This window comes from Loxodonta africana, chromosome 2, assembly GCF_030014295.1.
Source record: "Loxodonta africana isolate mLoxAfr1 chromosome 2, mLoxAfr1.hap2, whole genome shotgun sequence".
Lineage (NCBI taxonomy): Eukaryota > Metazoa > Chordata > Mammalia > Proboscidea > Elephantidae > Loxodonta > Loxodonta africana.
Genome location: NC_087343.1, coordinates 63,010,164 through 63,031,654, shown reverse-complemented (window position 1 = coordinate 63,031,654; position 21,491 = coordinate 63,010,164). Strand labels below are relative to the sequence as shown.

The following is a 21,491-nucleotide window of genomic DNA, read 5'->3' as shown; positions in this document are numbered from 1 at the left end:
TGATATCTTTCTTTTACTTCAGGAACTAGAAGATGTGAACAAATGGGGTCTTCATGTTTTCAGAATAGCAGAGTTGTCTGGTAACCGGCCTTTGACTGTTATCATGCACACCATTTTTCAGGTAACCTTGTTAAGTTCTATCACGTTTCTTTTACCCACCCACTTTTGCTTATTTTGATTTTTTTTTTTCCTTGCTCCTTTACCAAGGAACAAATAAGGATACAGAAAGAGTAGTGTGTGGGTAAAACACAAATAAATCAATTTTATTATTTTTTTTTTCTGTTTAAGAAAAAGACATGGGAAAATTGAAGCAATTCGTTAAAATAATAGTTTGTTAAAGATAATATATGTCACCCTGAGTAGCCCAGAGAATTGAATACTGACTTTTAAAAAATGAGTAAGCCCCCACAGTTGACAAAACTTTAAAATGTAATTTTTTCATTTACTTTTTAGCATACTGATACCTTCTCTATATCCATTTCTCATCTGTGCTGTGGGAGGCTCTAGATACCCAGGGACTGGAATGGCAAACTCCAGCCCTAGGGGGAGGGTTGAGTTTCAGTTGGTGGGCTTCAGTGGCTGAGTCAGTACGACTGGGCGGAAACTGCCTTCAGGATAATGAAACATGGAAACTGTTGGAGTTGGTAGTTCATTCTCAGCACCGTATATTTTGAGGATAGCACACAGAAGGACAAGTGGCCCAGGTTTTGTCCCCAAAGTTGGGTATGTTCCATTAGTTTCCATTTTTCTCACTAAACATTGTGAGCATGCCGTTGCCAGTTCTGAGTTATCTGTGACAACACTGACGTGACTTTTTTTTTTAAGACTCTGAAAATTTTTTTTTTTTTTAATATAAAGACAAAAGTGTTAAAAGAATATCTTTTTTACAGGAACGGGATTTGTTAAAAACATTTAAAATTCCAGTAGATACTTTAATTACATACCTTATGACTCTTGAAGACCATTACCATGCTGATGTGGCCTATCACAACAATATCCACGCGGCAGACGTGGTCCAGTCCACTCATGTGCTATTATCAACACCTGCTTTGGAGGTAAATCTCTTTCCTAAATTTCAAGAACACTAACTTGCCCCTTATTTTGCAGTTTCTTAAATTTTTATACTGAAGTGTTTGAGTGCAGAAAATAATTGGGTTCTCTGGAAGTATACCGAGTTGTAGGGGAAGAATATTGTCGTGGCTAATAAACAGCTGATTCTTTGATGAATTTTGCCCATGAAAGTTGATATTGCTTCCTTGAAATGATCCAGTGGACATTTCATAAAGGATGCCTGGCTTATGCAGTTTTGGTTAGTTTGTTGTCTTGAAATGTAGTTCTGATGGCTTTTGTATTTATAGTTCAAAGGATGACTGTTTTATAAAATATCTATAAGCAATGCGTTTTCTTTTTCATAGGATTTATTAGAAGAAAACACTAATTTTACCAAATCCTAAATTGTTTTTTTGAATGTTCACTAAGCAGTCTGATTTGCTTGATAGCTTTAGGGAAATACTCTCTTTTGCTGATACATTTTTACAGTTAAGATTGTTTTCATTGTAAAATATTAATACCTCATTGTTTGGGTCAGTGGTCCTTAACTGGGCGCCATTCCGTTCCCCAACCCCCTGCCCCCAAGGCATTTGCCCATGTGCGTACTTTGGACATGCTGTCAGGAGGGATTAGTCCTTGGAGAAGGACATCATGCTTGGCAAAGTACAGGGTCCGTGGAAAAGAGGAAGACCCTCAACGAGGTAGATTGCCACAGCGGCTGCAACAATGAGCTCAAGCATAACAACGGTTGTAAGGATGGCGCAGGACCGAGCAGTGCTTCGTTCTGTTGTGCACAGGGTGGCTGTGAGTCGGAACTGAGTCAACAGCACCTAACAACAACAGAGACATTGTCTCAACTAGGGAGCATAGGCTGCTGGCATCTGGTGGGCAGAGGCCGGGGATGCTGCTAAGCATCATTCAATGCAAAGGATAGCCTCCCACAACAGAGAATTATCTGGCCCAAAGTTTCAATAGTACTAAGGTTAAGCAGCACTGGGTTGGATGAAAGAAAAGAAAATCATTCCTCATGTCTTACTAGTTTTGTGTACATTTTCAGAATATTCTTAAACATCTTAAATATTTTTAAAACAGTTTGTTAACTTTCAAAAAAAATTTCAGACATTTCATTTTATAATATTTTTTAAAATGTAACCAATGGAAAAGGCTTGGTCATGAGGTATTATAAAATTAGATAAAATATTTTCTTCCAGGATTGTACTTAAAAAGCCCATGGGTATTTCATTACCTAAAAGACTCTGACACATTCTGATAATTTGTTTTAAACTTTGTTTTGTTTCCTGTCTATGTTCTAGGAATTAGTTTTCCATTTGTTGTACTTTTCGTTTTTATTATTATAGTATATTAACATCATCTGTGTTGTTTGATTTTCCAGGCTGTGTTTACAGATTTGGAAATTCTTGCAGCAATTTTTGCCAGTGCGATACATGATGTGGATCATCCTGGGGTCTCCAATCAGTTTCTGATCAATACAAGTAAGTGCAGCTGATGTGCGTGTTTATTTATGCAGAAGACATTCTTTCTTTGTGCATGTTAGGATGCCTGAGGGACTTTATAAACTTGGGTATTTCCTCTCTTCCACACAGAGTCATGGTCTTTTGAGATGTGTAAATATGTTCTTTAATGATAGTGTATTGTAATATAATTTAGCTGTAGAAATAATATATCCCATGAAGCATATGATGTTTGGGAAAAAGTGCATTCTAGTACATCTATGGAAATAATATATCGGTGTGTTCATAGACTAGGGTAATCAAAAGTGGAAGTTTACAGCAAGATTTAGATAGCTGTATTACCCCTAAACTTTTAAATTAAAAAAAAGTTGAGGGTAATTAATGTTCAGCCTTCCTCACTTTATGTCATCGTTTAATCCTATTCAGGGGCTCTTTCTCCCCCATCCTCTTCCACCACCATGCCTAGCCCAGTATTTTTCCTTTTTAAATCCCCTAATAAGGGCAAGGAAACCCTGGTGGCGTAGTGGTTAAAAGCTACGGCTGCTAACCAAAAGGTCGCCACCGAATCCACCAGGCGTTCCTTGGAAACTCTGTGGGGCAGTTCTGCTCCGTGCTGTAGGTTGCTATGAGTTGGAATCAACTTGACAGCAATGGGTTTGGTTTTGATTTTTAATAAGGGCAACAGGAACTTCTCTTTTAATTTGATATCTTTTAACCATTAACCTTTTTTTTTCCTCACCGGTGACATTTCGCCGTCTAAGAAGTCATCACTGACTTTGGAACTAAAAGGGATGATAAAGACTGTATAATGCAGGGCCTCTCTGACACAGAAAACCTCTCTAGGGACTGTTTGGGCTATGCCTTTGTGAAGGATTTTACAGGAATTCTATTCTTTTGGTAGCCCCTCCTACTATGGTAGATTAATATTATAAATTCACTTCTATATATAAAAAAATTAAGTACAAAATTGTTGAAAATCCTTTTTAATATCAGTTATGAATCTGGGCCTTTCTTTTTTTGCCGTGGGTTTATGGACTCTAGCCTCCTCCTACCCCATAACATCCTGTCTGTATTAGTATATGTGAATTCACCATTCTTTGCCTGTTCTTTGTACAAGCCAAGGGTTGAAGCTATATGAATTGTAATAAAGAATTCTGAAGAGTTCTTAGCATCAAATTTATAGACCTTGCATTGGATGGGTCACCTGTCTTACCGTGGAGGAGGAGGCAGCAGCCCACCGTGGTGCTCAGGGTGGCGTGGTTCGCTCTGGGACAGGAGGCACTGGTGCTCATTTCGCTGATGCCCGGTTCATTTACACTGCTGCTTCTTCATTGTGATGAGAGTTTTCAAAATTTTATGTCTGTTGGTTTTAGGTGCCAAATGATTTGATAACAATTCTACTTAGACTTGTCGTAAATGAGCTGTAGGTTCTGAAAGCACCTGGCAGTGTTCGTTAAGCTTTTGTAAGTGATTTGGGGTGTGGGGAATCAGATTTAGGATTTAGAGAAGTTGAAATTCCAGGTGGGACACTGCAGAAGTCTCTTTCAAGGGCAGTGAATATAAATAAATCCAGAAAGTGTAAATAGTGTCATCAAGTTTTCAATATAACGTTCTAGAGGGTATTTATCATAAAAAAATCCATTTAACTCTCTAGCATTATTTTATGAAACAGTAATGCAGTGTTAAAAGTAAAGAATATATAAAACATTAAATTTACCTGGAAAAACTAATTGTTTTTGTTTATAGGTAAATTGCCTGTGTTTACAGGAGAAAGATTTAGTCACATTCATTATGTTTGCAGAGGTTACAATTTTTAGTTTAGCTACGGGTTTGTGTACTTTATTTCTCTGATCATTTTTTTTTTCACCTTTAAAATTTTTTGTTATTGTGGTAGTGTGTGTGTATGTATGACATAAAATGTGCTGTCTCAACTGTTTTTAAGCATACAGTTCAGGCTCATTAGTTGCATTCACAGTGTGCAACACATTTCTAAAATTTTCATCTCCCCAAATAGAAACTGTATTCTTTAAGCAATAACTCCTTATTCTCCCCTCCCCCAGCCCCTGGTAACCTCTGATCTACTTCCCGTCTCTGAATTTGCCTACCCTAGATATATTTCATGGAGCGCTGGTGGTGCGTTGATTTTCATAGATGTGTGGTTATTACATATTTGTCCTTCTGTATCTGGCTTATTTCACTTAGCATGTTGTAGCATATATCACAGCTTTAATCTTTTTTTATGACTGAATAATATTCCATTGTATGTTTACCACACTTTGCATATCCATTCATCTGTTAATGGATACTTGATTTGTTTCCACCTTGGGACTATTGTGAATAATGCTGTTGAGAACATTGTTATACAACTATCTATCCGAGTCCCTCTTTCAGTTCTCTTGGGTATGTACCTAGGAGTGAAATTGCTGGGTCGTGTTAATTCTGTGTTGACGTTTTTTGAAGAATTGCCAAACTGTTTCTGCAGTAGCAACATTTCTCACCAGCAGTGTACGAGGGTTCCAGTTTATCCACATTCTCTCCAACATTTATTACTTTCCTTTTTTTGTTTTTTTAAATAATACTCATCCTATTGGGTGTGAAGTGGTGGCTCATTGTGGTTTTGATTTGCATTTCCCTAACGGATAATGATGCTGAGCCTCTTTCATGTGCTTATTGGCCATTTGTGTATCTTTGAGAAATGTCCATTGAATTAATTTGTCCTTTTTTTTTTTTTTAGTGAATTGTTTATTATTGGATTATAGAAGTTCTTTATATATTCTGGATATTAACTTTATCATATATTTTATTTGCAAGTATTGTCTCCCATTCTGTGGATTGTCTTCACTCTCTTGATAGCTTGATAGTGTCCTTCGATGTGCAGAAGTTTTTAATTTTAATGAAGTCCAATTTATCTGTTTTTCTCTTTTGTTACCTGTGCTTTTGGTGTCATATTTAAGAAACCGTTGCCAAATCCAGGGACATAAAGATTTGCCCTCGTCTGTGTTTCCTTCTAAGGGTTTGTTATAGCTTTACCTCTGACATTTAGGTTTTCCATCCCTTTAATTTTTCCGTGTGGCAGAAGGATCCACATTCATTCTTTTGCATGCAGATAATCCAGTGTTTCCAGCACCATTTGTCGAACCTGATCGTATTTAAAAATGAGCTTCGCATAGCTATATTTGTGGATTATATGTAGGCTTTTTTTTTTCATAAATACGGTATCTTCAAAATAAGAATAAATTAATTTTTATCAAATGTGATTATATAGAGATAACTACAGAGATCATTAGTGTATTCCACAAAAATACACTGAGAGTCTAGTATGTGCCAAACATTGTTCCAGGCACTAGGAATGCATGGGGGAACAAGACAAAGTCCTGGCCCTCAAAGTGCTTGCGTTTTGAGAGAAAAGATAATGATAAGTGAATGTGTCCCGTCAAAGGGTACTGAGTGCTGTCACGCAGGCTGAGTGCATAGAGAGTGAGTGAATTGCAGGACTGAGCCATGCAGTTTTAATCCTTTGTCCTTGGCAACTGGATATTAAGTTAAAGCCACCACTCCCCTTCCCCATTTCACGGAGGAGTGTTTTGCTCAGAAGTTCTTTGTAAGATGTTTTTCATTTCTGTTGTAACTTAGTGACATAGTGGAGTATGCTGTCATTTTCTAACTCTAGGCTAAACCTAGCGAGGCTATAGGAATAGTAAAAGGACAACTCTTTTTCATGGTGTATGTGTCTCTAGTGTCCACCTCATCTTAACCATTGCAGCACCATCTCTTGCTAATAGGCTGTGTTTGGCTACATGGCGTTCTAGCCATCACATAAGTACCCAGTCTTCTCTTAGTACCTGTGCCTCCTGCCTGGGAGAACCTCTTGTCTTCTCTCTCTGTTTCCCTGCTGAACAAGAGCTGTTGGATGTAGGTTTGCCATCAGTCAGCGTTCTATTTCTCAATCTGCCCAGTGGCAGTGTGTGGGGGAAATTCTGCGCCCCACATTCCAGATGTCATGTTAATAATGCCACATGATGCTCACAACAGTTGAGTTAGGATTGTCCTCATTTAACAGATAAGACCACAAGAGGAGAGGCTCAGTGCTGATTTCAGAGCCAGATCTGGGAAATCCTAAGCTCGTGATTATTTCACCTCAAACACTGATGGAATAAATATGCATTTCTTTATGCCTAAAAGTGCTGTGTATGGAATTTGCCTATTTTACATCTTGGGAAAGTGGTAAATTTGGGATTTGACTGTCTGTTTGTCTTCCGATACAGCACATGTCCTTTTCTCTGTTTTAATTTTTTTAAATAAATAAGCTTTTATGAAATATATGTTTATTGTAAAATGAAATAGAAATAATATGAGGAATACAGAAAAAAGGTAAAAATCACTTGAAATTCCACCCTCAAAGATAACAACGGTTAAAGCTTGGTAAACATCACTTCAGACTTCTCTCTAAGCATATATACACACAGAGATGTCATGCATATGGTTTCAGAATACATAAAAAAATCACACTGTAGAGGTTTTCCTAAGACCTTTTGGTCTATTTAATCTGTTTTGGACATTGTTCTCTGTTAACAAATAACTACATGAACTTGTTCCCTATTAATGGATGTTAAGTTGTCCATTTTCTTCTGTTTATGTTGCTTTGAACTTACGTGGTTTTCTTAGGGTTAAATCTTTCTTAATTAGAAAAGAACATACATCTCCAAATATATTTTCCATGTATTAGGGAAAAAAAGATCAAATCCATGTGCTTTTTTAGTCTTCACAATGACTTAAGTGGAAACAGGATAAAGCATTATTCAACTTTTTTTTTTTTAATGATTACCTTATCGACCTGGAACAGAAACTAGGAAAGAGGTGGGGTTTTTACTGCCGAGGATACACAGGTCCAGGGCAGTGGTAAGAGGGCAACAGAATTCTGTGCCACAGGGTTATGTAGGCAGCTAAACACAAACGTTTGTGTGAAGTCAGGGGTGTGGGCAGGAAGCACAGTATACATACACATGGTGACTGCCGTGATATTGGGAAAAGGAAATAGAAAAAATGAATAAAGCTTAGACTTTTCAGAGCAGTACTACAGAAGAAATACAAGGGCAGTATGAGCAAATCTAGTATTGTTGGCATGTTCCAAACTCTACTTGTATCATTTCCAAGTACACACAAACAGTCCTTAAATCACATGATTCTTTCATAGAATACAGGTTAGATAATCCATAGTTATCAAGAATACAGCACCATATGGTCTGGACATGTTGCAGATGTGAAGACTCTGTTCTGCTGAGCTTATCAAGCTACATGTGGCAGGTTTGGAGGGAGGATGAAGGTCATCTGGTCCAGCTCTCCTTTCACTTCAGACAACAGGGAGCTGAAGCCCACAGCAACTTGCCACGTGTTGGTAGTGTTAGAATTCACACCCAAGGTTCCAGTGCCCTTCCCACTGTATATTATCCAGTATCTTCTCTGTGGGCGTTGTTGTGTAAGGACAGCAGAGATGTTTAGGGGAAATTGCATTCTAAATCCAAAGTATCTCAGGATATCGAGACTAAGATAACTTTAGAATGAATGGCTTTGCTGATCTTTTATCTCTGTTTCAGACTCTGAACTTGCCTTGATGTACAATGATTCCTCTGTCTTGGAGAACCACCATTTGGCCGTGGGCTTTAAGTTGCTCCAGGAAGAAAACTGTGACATTTTCCAGAATTTGACCAAAAAGCAAAGACAATCATTAAGGAAAATGGTCATTGACATTGTAAGTAGCTGATGATAGCAAAAAAGAGAACCCGATGCAAGTTGTTAAAAAAAAATAAATAAATGTGAGGTGAGGATCAAGTGAAAGGAACTGTATTTAAAAACCTGTTGTGAACCATTATGTTTAAGGAAGCTGCCCCAGCTGCTGGCAGTGATGCCGTGTAATAGGTTTTCCACTTTCGCAGCTTGGAGTTCAGGATAATGACAGCTTACCCCCATTATTTAGGTTTTATTTTCTGAACTCCTCCAGTCTGTTGGCAGGCAGAGAAAAATGACTAACAGAAGCAGAGGGCAGTGGCTGTAGCCCTGGTGAATTTTATTTCACCTTTTTCTGTCAGTAGACAGTGCCATTTAGAAACATCATAACTTTTATTCTTTTCTGTATGTGTATTGTTCAGCGTTATTATAAAACACAGGAGAATTTCTAGTTATCAGAAACTTAACTCTGTTAAGCTGTATGTACAAAGGCAGGAATTGTTTTTCTGAGATAAGCAGAAAATGAACCAGAATATTCTGATTCTGAAGCATTCTAGAATCAGCCTTGAATTAGTTCATCATAGTCTGGTGACCACTTTCTAACCCAATGTATGGAAAAAACTTTAAAATATGCGATGGCATCTCATTATGGAGAGACCATCACTTTTTTCACCATGCAATTGGTTGTCAATGCCTAATGTTTCTGTTTATCCTACAAATTTATCTGGACTTCCAGACAACTCGAGAGCAAAGAAAACTTGACTCTGCCTGAGGAAGGAGTAAAGAATCTGCAATTTACTACTAGTAGATGTCAGAGTAGTTCTCCTTTTTTTTCTCACATTCTGCATAATATTTTTGCATGTAAATTCTGACTTCTGTCCTCTGGACTTTTTTCACTGAACTAAAATACTCTTTGTCTTTTAAGGTACTTGCGACAGACATGTCAAAACACATGAATCTACTGGCTGACCTGAAAACTATGGTTGAAACTAAGAAAGTGACAAGCTCTGGGGTTCTTCTTCTTGACAATTATTCTGACAGGATTCAGGTAAAGCTTTATATGAGTCTGCTGTACGTGTGTGTGTGTGCACACGGGCATGTCTGTGTGTCTGTATGTCTAGCTTTGAGTAAGATTTTTTCCCTTTCTCCTGCCTTATACTTTTGGTAATGACAAGCAGGATTTTTATCCAAATTCTTCCTGAGATTTAACCAGGTAAAATCCTACTGGTGTTTTCACTGCCATACACTTAAAAACGGAGCAGCTGACATCCACATGACCAGCCGCTCAAACAGCTCTGAATTTAGCCAACCGTGTACATCAGCCGTTGCTCTTACAATATCTAGATGCAGTAGAAGTGGCATAACGTGGGACTATTCACGCAGGTGTGAACTGCACACAGACACATTACGGTTGAGCTGTTGGGGATAGATCTTACACTCCATGTATTTTTAAGTGTTGCAGTCATCTGATGTGAATTTCTAGTTAAAAAAAAAAAGAAAAAGTGCAGGTGCCGAGTGGAGAACATGTTTTTGTCTGTTTTAGGTCCTTCAGAATATGGTGCATTGTGCGGATCTGAGCAACCCGACAAAGCCGCTGCAGCTGTACCGCCAGTGGACGGACCGGATAATGGAGGAGTTTTTCCGCCAAGGGGACCGTGAGAGGGAGCGCGGCATGGAGATCAGCCCCATGTGTGACAAGCACAACGCCTCTGTGGAAAAATCACAGGTACCGCATGAAGCATGACCCTTTCCCAGAGAATAAAGCCACAGCTTTTACATGTGGCTACTTTGCATACGTATCACACAGGATTTGATGGAGCTTTTTGAAAATTACTTTGTTTTTGACAAGCTCTATTTCACCTGAGTGTTTCTAAGCCAAAAAGCACTTTCATTCTTATAACTTCTATTCATATAGTTTATTCAGGAGCCCTGGTGGCACAGTGTTTAAGTGCTTGGCTGCTAACCAAAAAGTTGGTGGTTCGAACCCACCTAGCAGCGTCTCTGGAGAAAGACCTGGTGATTTGGTCCCGTAAAGATTACAGCCAAGAAAACTCTATGGGGCAGTTCTACTTGGTCACATGGGATTGCTATGAGTTGAAAATGGACTCTATGCAAACAACACTAAGAGTACATAGGCATTCCTCGGTGGCATAAATGGGTAATGGACTCTGCTGCTAACCAAAAGGTTGGATGTTCAAGTCCACCCAGCAGTGCTTTGGAAGAAAGGTCTGGCAATCTACTTTTGAAATATCAGCCATTGAAAATCCTGTGGAACACAGTTCTACTCTGACACACATGGGGTTACCATGACTCAGAATCAGCGACAACTGGTGAGAGTACATGGCGTTATTTCAATTATCTGGAGACATTGGCTATTCTAAAACAAAGTCCGGCCTTCAAGCCGTATGATGTAAACAACTGGAAGTTTTTTACATTGTAAACATTCTTGTTAAGCTAAGGGTTCTAGAAGCCAATTTTAACCAGCTAGTAACAACACTTTCATTTGGTCTGTTGCCTAAAACAGTGACTGTATTACCAAAATAAAGGTATTAGTCTTTTGTTCAGTGTTAGATTTATGGGCTATGATCTAGTTAATTTCTTCCATTGCCTCTTAGTCCCAAGTTCCTCACTTAAATGTGATTTTTTTCTTTTTAAACTAGGTGGGCTTCATAGACTATATTGTTCATCCTCTCTGGGAGACCTGGGCAGACCTTGTCCATCCTGATGCCCAGGACATTTTGGACACTTTGGAGGACAATCGTGAATGGTACCAGAGCACAATCCCTCAGAGTCCCTCACCTGCCCCTGATGACCAAGAAGAGGGCCGACAGGGTCAGACCGAGAAATTCCAGTTTGAACTAACTCTAGAGGAAGATGGCGAATCAGACACAGAGAAGGATAGTGGAAGTCAAGTGGAGGAAGACACTAGCTGCAGTGACTCCAAGACTCTCTGTACTCAAGACTCAGAGTCCACCGAAATCCCCCTTGATGAACAGGTCGAAGAGGAAGCAGTAGGGGAAGAAGAGGAAAGCCAGCCCGAAGCTTGTGTAATAGAAGATCATTCTTCTGACGACACGTAACAGTGCAAAGACTTCCACGCCTTTTTTTTTTTTTTTTAAGTAGAAAAATTGTTTCCAAAGTGCATGTCACATGCCACAACCATGGTCACACCTCACTGTCATCTGCCAGGACGTTTGTTGAACAAAACTGACCTTGACTACTCAGTCTGGCGCTCAGGAATATTGTAACCAGTTTTTCCACCTCCATGTCATCAGAGCAGGGGGGACATCTTCACAAACAGCATTTTAACAAGAATTCATCTTGATAGAGCTGACAGAGCAGATAAAATCAACATGTTTTGAAGGAAGCGTGGCTCCTCAGGCCGCCCAGAAGTGGATATGATTTGGGGTTTCTTTTCTTTTTATTTGTTTGCAGTCTTTTCAGAAGAAAGAAAGCATTACACAGACAGAGTGAACTAGTGGATGAAGCAACAAATGTGTCAGGAATAGGACACAGCATGAATCTGTTACCAAGAGGAAGATGAGCCGCAGAAGTTGCATAATTTTCTAATTTCAAGTCTTCCTGATACATGACTGAAGAGTGTAGTTCAGTGAGCTGCACCGACCCCTACATTTTGTATGATATGTAAAACAGATTTTTTGTAGAGCTTACTTTTATTATTAAATGTATTGAGGTATTATATTTAAAAAGAGAAAAAACTGTTCAGAACTTCATCTGCCACTGGTTATTTTTTTTCTAAGGAGTAACTTGCAAGTTTTCAGTACGAATCTGTGCTACACTGGATAAATCTAATTTACCAATTTTACTTGCACCTTATAGTTCATGGCAGTTAACTGATTTGTAGTAATCATTGTTTTATATACCAATGACTTCCATATTTTAAACCTTTATGTTGCAGGAAACCCTTTTTGTAGGTCTTCATTTACTTTGCTTTTTTGTTTCACTCTTTCCAGATCAGTGGAGTTGCTTTCACTGGCATTTTTCTTCACAGTGTGCAAAGTGAATATCTGCTCTGTAATACTTTGATGTGCGTTTTGTCTAACGTGTCTTAAACCTCATGGAAACTCCATCGTCAGTGGGTGTTGTTTGAAGCAAGTGGGAGATATATAAATACCCAGTAGTTAAAATGGTCAGTCTCTTTTAGAGATTTTCCTACCTTGTAGTGTCTTGTAACCTTTTGCTGTGTCAGTGAGCCCTCATTTCACATCTGCATGTCTTCGTAATAACTCACACATTTCATGCTCATTTTTATAGTTTTTGCAGCCAGTTGTAGTAAGAAGACTTTTTCCTGTTGTGCTTTATTAGTGTGTGTTGGAACCTCTGTCCATGTCCTTTAGGTGGGGGTCTTATCAAATATATCACCACCATCCTGATGGGTGAAACACAACAGGTAGTTAAGTTAGGATTAGTGTTCATTTATGCCATGAAGTCATATATGATGACTAGCTTTTACTCTTCATTTACAGAGAAAAGTTAATGGCTAGCTAGGCAAATTTTAAGAACAGTAGTAGAATATATAAACAATTACCAGTACAACTACAGGCAGCCCCCAGGTTACAAACGAGATCCGTTCCTAACTCTGTCTTTAAGTCGAATTTGTAGGTGTGTTGGAACAGGTGCACACGGTTCTTATTTAGCCTTTCTGTAGTGCAAGAAGAAACCCTGGTGGCGTAGTGGTTAAGTGCTATAGCTGCTAACCAAGAGGTCAGCAGTTCAAATCCGCCAGGTGCTCCTTGGAATCTCTATGGGGCAGTTCTACTCTGTCCTGTAGAGTCGCTATGAGTCGGAATCCACTCAATGGCAGTGGGTTTGGTTTGGGTTTGGCAGTGAAAGAAAAGGCTCGGAGCCTTTTCAGTGACTTAAAAGCTACACGTGCAGCAGGTGAAGGCGACTGTGATGAAGTGTTTGTTGCCAGTAGGGGTTCATTCAGTCATTTCAGGGTGAGGGCAAATTTACATAACATTAAAGGGCAAGTAAGAGTCGGACGTTTGTAACCCGGGAACTGTGTGTAATTCCCTTTTGTTTCTATGATTTTACCATGCGATTAGAACTGTACGAGGAACATCCTGGAGAAGCAGATTTAAGTTCAGCAACTGCGCTTTCTTAATGGCCAGCCACGCGACCTGTAGGAGTTGCGTTGTCAGTTATTGCTGCTCCAGAAGCTCGGCTTGTGGAGGAGAACTACTGCTTTTTAAACACTTTGAGGAAGCTGAGAGTGTCACTATCACCGGAGGGTCGATAGTGCAGTGCAGCCCTAAAATAACAGGTTGAGTAGGACGCTTCTGCCTAAATGGAAAATCAGAAGTCGCTCCTGGCCGATTTCAGTGCCAGGAGCTGTATTGTATTTTAGAAATTAATGAATTTACCTGCTGATAAGAGTTGATATCACTTGGCATTTATCTAGTTTGGACTTTTCTCCCGTTTCAGCTTTTAATGAAGTGTTTACCTTTTCTTCTCTGTGAAGAGTTTGGAACCCAGATAATCATTTTCTACATTGACATCGAAGAACAGAGATGGAGACTAGGAGGGGGTATCTGACTAAATGGAAAGTAACTAAAACAGTTTAAAAAATTGCAACCCTGAAAAACACTTATATTTGGGACTTCTCAAGCCATCTTCTGGGAGCTAATAATTAATCATCAGCCAGGGAAATGACCCAAGCTGGAGATAGTTCCCGTTTTAACTCCGAGAACCAGCTGATGCTTAGAACCATTGAAAGAAACATTATGTAACTCTGATCTTTTATGGAGAGCAGAATAGGAGTCAATTACTTAACAGATTTCTCCCCTCCGCTGAAAAAATCAAGCCAACAGATAGGAACCTTTCAGATAGTTATGTTTGGCCAAGTGTTTTCACAAGAACATTTGAGAACTTCTGTTTTAATTTTGTTTGCCCCAGATGGGTGTCTAGAAAGGACTTTCCTCCTGAAGAAAGGCAAAGAGCCCGGGGTTTATTTCTTCTTCCAAAATACTCATCCCCTCCCTTCCCTATTTCTTGGTATTTCCCCCACAGAGTGCCTGGAATCTTAATTTTAAAAAAATTGAATAGAGCAATATGTCACAAATCCAGACCTGAAAGGGTTTTTAACTGCACTAATAAAGGTAGCCTCCCCCTTCCCCCCAGTATGTGGGTTCTTAATAGTACCATGTTGTGAAGATACCACAGATGGACAATCAAATTGTAGAAAAGGCATAATATCCAAGAGACAGGAACTAATGCACTGTACAATCTGCATGTCTTCTCCTTTTTTCTCTCCTCTTTTGCAAGTGGCTTTACATTTCCTAAAATGTCATAAGAAAATGCAATATCTGGGTACTGTATGGAGAAAGAAAAATGTCCAAGTTTGCATAAAACCAGTACATTTCAGCTTGCAAGTTACTGAACACAGTGATGCTGTTTTCATTTGCTTCAGTTAAAATTCACAAGAAAATAATGTAGATAGAACAAATTGCGGTCAAAGAAAAAAAAACTTGAATGAAATGGCTTTTACAGAAAGCTTTATGATAATTTTTGAATGCATTATTTATTTTTTGTGCCATGCATTTTTTCTCACCAAATGACCTTACCTGTAATACAGTCTTGTTTGTCTGTTTACAACCATGTATTTATTGTAATGTATATACTGTATACTGTAATGTTAATTGTAAATTATCAGTTCTTATTAAAACATCATCCCATGATGGGCTGGTGTTGGTATATTTGGAAACTCTTGGTGAGAGAATGAATGGTGTGTATACATACTTCTTGTATATTTTCTTTTCTCCTGTAATATAGTCTTGTCACCTTAGAGCTTGTTTATGGAAGGTTCAAGAAAACTATAAAATACATAAAGATATATAAATTAAAAAAACATAGCTGCAGGTCTTTGGTCCCAGGGCTGTGCCTTAACTTTAATCAATATTTTCTTTCTGTTTTGCTGCATTTTAAAGTAAGGTAATGGTGGGGCTACGGCTGGGCGTGTTACCGCTGAGCTTTGAACTGATTGGGTTACCGGCAATAGCTGGATTTCACAAAACCACAACCTTTGGACAATTCTGAGGCCTTTTTGGGTACAAGCTCTTAAGTAGTCCTTGCCATGGAGCAGTACTGCCTGTATAATGAATTCTCCCCCATCTGTTGACAGTAGCTACTTTGGTTAGTAACATTTTTTTGTTTTCTGCTTTCAAACACCTGAGAAAATAGATTCTTGTCCAGTGCGTGAAAAGATTCTGACTTCTACAGCACATAAGAAAATGAGCTTGATTTGAAATTAGAACCATAGGTCACACATGTTGTTGGTTAGTCATTTACTACATCAACTTGCTGTCATGTTAAGAGGATATACAGTAAGAAAAACATAAATTTTTTCACCCCAGAATTTCTCTTCAATAAAGATCAACCAAATTTCCTTACATGTATGTAAACGAATCTATTCAAATACACAGTGTTGTATGATGCCAGTCCACATCGCATAAAGGGTTCAGCATTCTCTACAGCTTTTTCTGCAACACTTAGACTACATAATTTAAGATTTTAAAATTTAACGTTACATAATGGCCAGCTTCTGAAAGCTAAGAAAAATTCCTAGTGGACCACGTGGAAACCCACCCCCACTGCTGCCCAGCCCTCGGAACACGTGACTTTGAAAGGAGAGATTCTTTTTCTAGAAAAAATGAGCCTCCTCTTATTTTATTATTGTTATTATTATTTTGACACAAACTGTAGATTTTAGCAGCCCTGGCCCAAAGGAATTTGATTACTTTTGTTTTAAACAGTATAAAGGGGACATTATAATTGCAAACGTACTTAACTGATTTTAGTTGGGTTCAATTTTATTTCTTTGGCTATGTTTTCAGAGTAGTAACGTGTGTGAGCATCACAAATGATTCTTTTAGTGGTTTCTTAGCCTCTTCAGCCCATGTGGATAGTACTGTACATCAATACCTTCATATGAAATTTTTATATGCAGTGGAAATAAAAGCATGGGTTGATTCTGCCTATTTATGACTCAGTCTTTTGCAAATAAAGGATTATTCATTTTATGTTGCAGTCCAACCAGCACAAGTTTCCAAGAGTAATGCACTTTGTTAAAATGAACAAAAGACCATAAGTTAGTATTGACACGCACGACCAAATGAAACCAAATTATGTTGGTTAGTCTTGCTATTGAAAAAAATTTCCAAAATTATTTAGATGGGCTATAAGATTGTATACAATATTTTCTACACACGTTTCAGGTGGGGGCTGCCTTGTTTAGTTGAATATTCTGGTATATTGGAAGTTATTCAGACATTCAACAATTATTTGTTGGGTACTTTGCAAATGACAAGGTGCTAAGGATTCAAAAGTAAATACGGCACACAGCCTCTGCTTTCACGAGGCTGATAGTCTAGAGGGGAGAAAAGGCATTAAACAGCTCAATGAGCCTGTTAGTATAATTGTGCTGGAGTCCCTGGGTGGTGCAAAGGGTCCAACCAGAACGTTGAAGGTTTGAGTCCACCCAGAAGCACCTTGGAAGGAAGGCCTGGCAATCTACTTCTGAAAAAATCAGCCGCTGAAAACCCTATGGAGCACAGTTCAACTCTGATGCATACGGGATCACTATGAGTCAGAACTGACTAGACAGTAACTGTGTTTATGACTGTACCCAGTACAGTGAAGAAGTTCAGGGGCAATGATTAAGATGAAACCTAAATTTGACCTAAAGGACCCGAGAAGGCTTCCTTGAGGAAATGATTTTGCGCTGAGATCTGAAGGATGATAAGAGGTAACCAGGCAAAAAGATGGAGCTGATGGGAAGAGGAAGGGGGTTCCAGGCAGAGGAAACATCATTTGCAAAAATCCTGAGGCTTAAATGAAGTTAAGACCTCTGAAGATGCTAAGGGAAAGCAAGGGGGAAGGGTTGGCAAGGCTTAGAGATAGTGGCCTTTCCTAACCATCCTACGTAAAATAGCACCCCTGCTCCATCACTCCGTCCCGTTTGCCCTGCTTGGTTTTCTTGATAATGCTGACCACAAATTGACATAGACATTTGCTTACTGTCTGTCTCTCCCAGCAGAACATAGACCATGAAAACAGTGTTTCCTCACCTAGAACTATGCTGGGCACACAGAATACAGTTAATATGTATTGAATACAGCACCAAATTGATATTAGATATAATTATATCTGATAAGAAGACATTTTAAGATGTTAGTTTTTTTTGTTTGTTTTTGATACTATAAGGAAGATTGGCTTTTTTTTGTATGCTTTTGAGCTTGCATTATCTTTGGATAAGGAGAACTTAGAGTTTACTATCACATTGTTAACTGAAAACTGCCTATTCCTCACTAATTATTTCTATTGATTCTGAATAACAAAACAACTCATTTTTCATTTTTTGTAATTGGAAAGATAAGGATATAAGCATAGAGTTAACTTCCAGGTAATTCCCAAATCTTAGCCAGTAGAATTAAAAAAAAAAAAAGTTGCGTGGAGTTGATCTGACTCATGGCAACCCCATGTGTATCAGAGTAGAACTGTGTTTTATAAGGTTTACAATGGCTGGTTTTTCAGGTCGCCAGGTGATCTTTCTTTCGAGGTGCCTCTGAGTGGACTCACTCAAACCTTCAACCTTTCAGTTAGCAGCCAAGCAGATTAACTGTTTGCATCATCCAGGGACAATAGAATGACCTACACTTCCCCTTCACTATTCCCCACACCCCCACACAACAAACGACTACAGCCACTATAGCCAAAAGGTGCCCAGTGTGTGCCTTCCTGGGAATTCTTGATTTAAGCTCTCGCTCCTTTCCCCAAAGTCAATGAGACCATGGGGCAAAGGAACCAACTCCCTCCCGTGCTAATTTAGGCTAATTTGGGTGTATTAACCCTACATAAGTTCAGTATCTGACCTGGAAGTCTTTCCTCAGGCACACCCAGCTTTGAATCTACAGCAGCAAAACATTCCACCAAAAAACAAAAACTATCTTTTGCCAGAGAACACCTATCCCAGCGGGAATGTACTCACCCACATGGCCCTGTTTCAATGGAAGAGGAACTGCTTTTCTCATCTCTGATTTGGGTACCTTTTCCCCCACAACTGTTCCCATATCTCTCTATATAGTCAAACTCAGTGTAACAGGCATACAGCTCAGTTTGTGAACTCAGGAGAGCAGGAAATGCAGATTTCCTTCTTTTACATCAATTAATTTGGACTCTGGATGCTGAACCTACCGTACATACTGCTGGGAATTTCCATCTCTTACATTATGGGCACACTCCTTCTCCCTCCAGCGTAAAGGTTCTCACATCTCCAGGCTATCATGAGCCCTACCGACATCTGTTGTCCAAGCTGCAGTGGTTACTTACAGCTCCTTGGCTCTTTGCTGCCTCGTCATGCATGTGGCATACCAAGGATAAATGCTGAGAATATGTCCTGAGAACCTCAGTTTAGGCTCCTTACTTAGACCCACCCCAGGGTGTTTGTGTGCAAAAAGAGCCTGCCGTTGTTTCTACCTATTTAAGTTACTGCCCAAAAGTGGGGCTCTTCTTTTTCCAACTCCAAAGGACTCTCTCTCCTCTGGCCTTCTGAAAGTTCCTCTCTACCTCCCTCCTTCCCCTGCTATTAAATGGGATTACCAGTACTAGTTGCCTCAGAGTCCTACTCATGGCCACCTCGTGTGTGTCAGGATAGAACTGTGCTATACAAAGTTTTCAGTGGCTGATTTTTTGGAAATAGATCGCTACGCCTTTCTTCTGAGGTGCTACTGGGTAGACTCAAACCTCCAACCTTTCAGTTAGCAGCTGAGTGCATTAACCATTTGTACTACTCAAGGACTCCCTCAGTGGGACTAACCTTCCATACTTGTTTGGTCACATTCCGTTTCCGTAGTGTTCATAGAACATTAGGGGGATGGGGAGTTGAAAAGCTGTCTTCCCAATGGAAGTCATCACTCCTTCCTGTCCTTCCAATGGGAGAATAAAGGGAAAGAACCATTCCCCACTGAACTGTTAACAGCTCTCACCTAGCTGTTTCAATTAGAATATATATAGCACTGGAAAATTTTATAAAGCGAAATTATTCATATTTGATTCCTGCTACATCCACCTCCTAATACCCTACTGTCTACAAGTGGCCTTCATGATTCCCTCTATTTGGTAGCTTGGAAAATGAGATCCAGGGAGGTTCGCCTGGGATTGTTCAGGAGGCCGAACAGTGAGACTCTAATAATTTACAAACCACAGATTCAACAGTTTCTAGCGCCAGCTCTACCTCCTATTTGTGCTGACCCACTGAAAAGGAACAAAGCTGACTGCTGGATTGCCTTTCATTTCCTTTGGCCATCCTTTGTAACAGATGTTGATCACTTTCATGATCCAAAGCTAGATGGCAGGTATTAGTTCATATGCATTCACTGACTTACCCACTCACCTTCAGCACTGCCTTGCTATATGGTTAGATTTCTTGACAGTGAGGAGGAGACCTGGGGTAAAGACCAAAGAAGAAGAAAAAGCATAAAGAGAGAAAATGAAATGAGCTGACAAGGCAGTAAGGAGGTTGGAGACATGTGGCATGGTGGACCTTCGTGGGACTCCTTACAGAATGTCTGTCTCGATGAAGGGAAGGGAGCTGACATCCTGCATAGGAAGGAGCCCACCACGCCTGTGCAGTGGGCCATTTGCCTGATACAAGTCCTCAGGAAACTCTGGTGGCATAGTGGTTAAGAGCTTGGCTGCTAACTAAAAGTTTGGCAGTTCAACTCCACCAGGCACTCCTTGAAAACTCTATGGGGCAGTTCTACTCTGTCCCATACAGTTGCTATGAGTCCGAATCGATTCAACGCGATGGGCTTGGGCTTGGTTTTGGTTACAAGTCCTTCTGAGCCATCAGACATGGGTGGTTCAAAATCTGAGCCCGGTGAATATGTGGCCTGCAAAGCTCTATTATCTGAGAGTTGTTTTTTCTTTGCTCCTTGTTTTTGAATTGAAAAGCAGACTTTTAGTGGCAAACACTTGCTCACTGCCCAGTTGTGAAAAGCACTGCTTTTACCACCAGGCTGCATTAATTTGGAACCAAGCAGTCTCTCACCTTGCAGCTTCCTAACACTTGGCTCATTTTCTCCCCAGCACTGGTAGTTTCTGTTTCTTGCTGTTCATTTACAGCATCTGGGAAGAGAGAGACAATCAGGCCACCCCACAGCTGTCAGATTGGGAGGGAGTGAAGATAAGTGTGGGCTCCCTCCCCAGCAGAAATCACTATGATTCAAGGGGTGGGGAGGAAGCTAAAGATAGCTGAAGTCCAGGTAACTGCGCACAAAAGAAAACTGCTTAGGAAGCTCCATTCACATGTTTTTAAAGCTATATTTGGTGTCACATGGAATTATACTTTAGTCAAAGAAATCATCTCTTGTTGCTAGCTGCTTTTGAGTCGCCCCTGACTCATGGTGACCCCATGCACAATGGGATCAGACCATTGTGATCCATAGGGGTTTCACTGGCTGATTTTCAGACGTAGATCACCAGGCCTTCTTTCCCAGTCTTAGTCTGTAAGCTCTGCTGAAACTTGTTCAGCATCACAGCTCAAGGTAAGCCTGCCTGACAGGCAAATGGTGGCTGTTTTTGGGGTGCATTGGCCAGGAAAAAATAATCACTGGAATCTGTGATCGAAATACCTAATAGGTAGACTGGAAAAGTTGGAAACAAGCAAGGGTAAGAGAACAAAACTAAGGTAAAATATGAGAAAGGTAGACCCCCAGCCACCATCATGGCAATGACATCCAAGGACAGTGATGATACCTCCTATTCCCCACAAGACAGAGTTCAAAAGCCTTAGCATAAGGCACAAGGCCCTTAAGGGTTTGGCCAACCTAAATCACCTCTACTCCTCCCATCAACCCAGAAAACCAAACAACCCAGTGCCGTTGAGTCAGTTCCGACACGTAGCGACCCTATAGGACAGAGTAGAGCTGCCCCATAGAGTTTCCAAGGAGCACCTGGTGGATTTGAACTGCTGACCCTTCAGTTAGCAGCCGTAGCACTTAACCACTACGCCACCAGGGTTTCCAACAGCCACACATAAATACCTCTAGACCCAGGTGTATGATGCTTTTGTATTTTGCATATGATCTTCCCTCTGCTTGGAAAAGTACTCATCCCTCTAGATCCACTGTAAATATGCCTTTGTCTGGAAAGCCTTTTCCCATTAGTATTCTGTACTTATCCATATAATGGCTTTTTTTCCTAGTATGTGGTAATTATCTTTTT

The 21,491-nt window shown here is 39.8% G+C and overlaps 1 protein-coding gene across 11 annotated transcripts in view; it reads left to right on the top strand.

Moving 5' to 3' along the window:
• The window catches only part of PDE4D (phosphodiesterase 4D), a 1,416,439-nt gene extending 1,397,896 nt beyond the window's left edge, over positions 1-18,543 (top strand). For 10 of the 11 annotated variants that reach the window (XM_023545478.2, XM_023545476.2, XM_023545477.2 and 7 more), the window contains 7 exons: positions 23-121; positions 891-1,055; positions 2,444-2,543; positions 8,117-8,271; positions 9,172-9,294; positions 9,790-9,972; positions 10,907-18,542. In XM_023545478.2, the coding sequence (XP_023401246.1) occupies positions 23-121; positions 891-1,055; positions 2,444-2,543; positions 8,117-8,271; positions 9,172-9,294; positions 9,790-9,972; positions 10,907-11,326 (1,245 nt within the window). In that variant the 3' untranslated portion in view covers positions 11,327-18,542. Of the gene's footprint in view, positions 1-22; positions 122-890; positions 1,056-2,443; positions 2,544-8,116; positions 8,272-9,171; positions 9,295-9,789; positions 9,973-10,906 lie in introns of all 11 variants that reach the window. The other variant, XM_023545482.2, reaches the window with a different exon arrangement.
• The last annotated feature ends 2,948 nt before the right edge of the window (positions 18,544-21,491 follow it).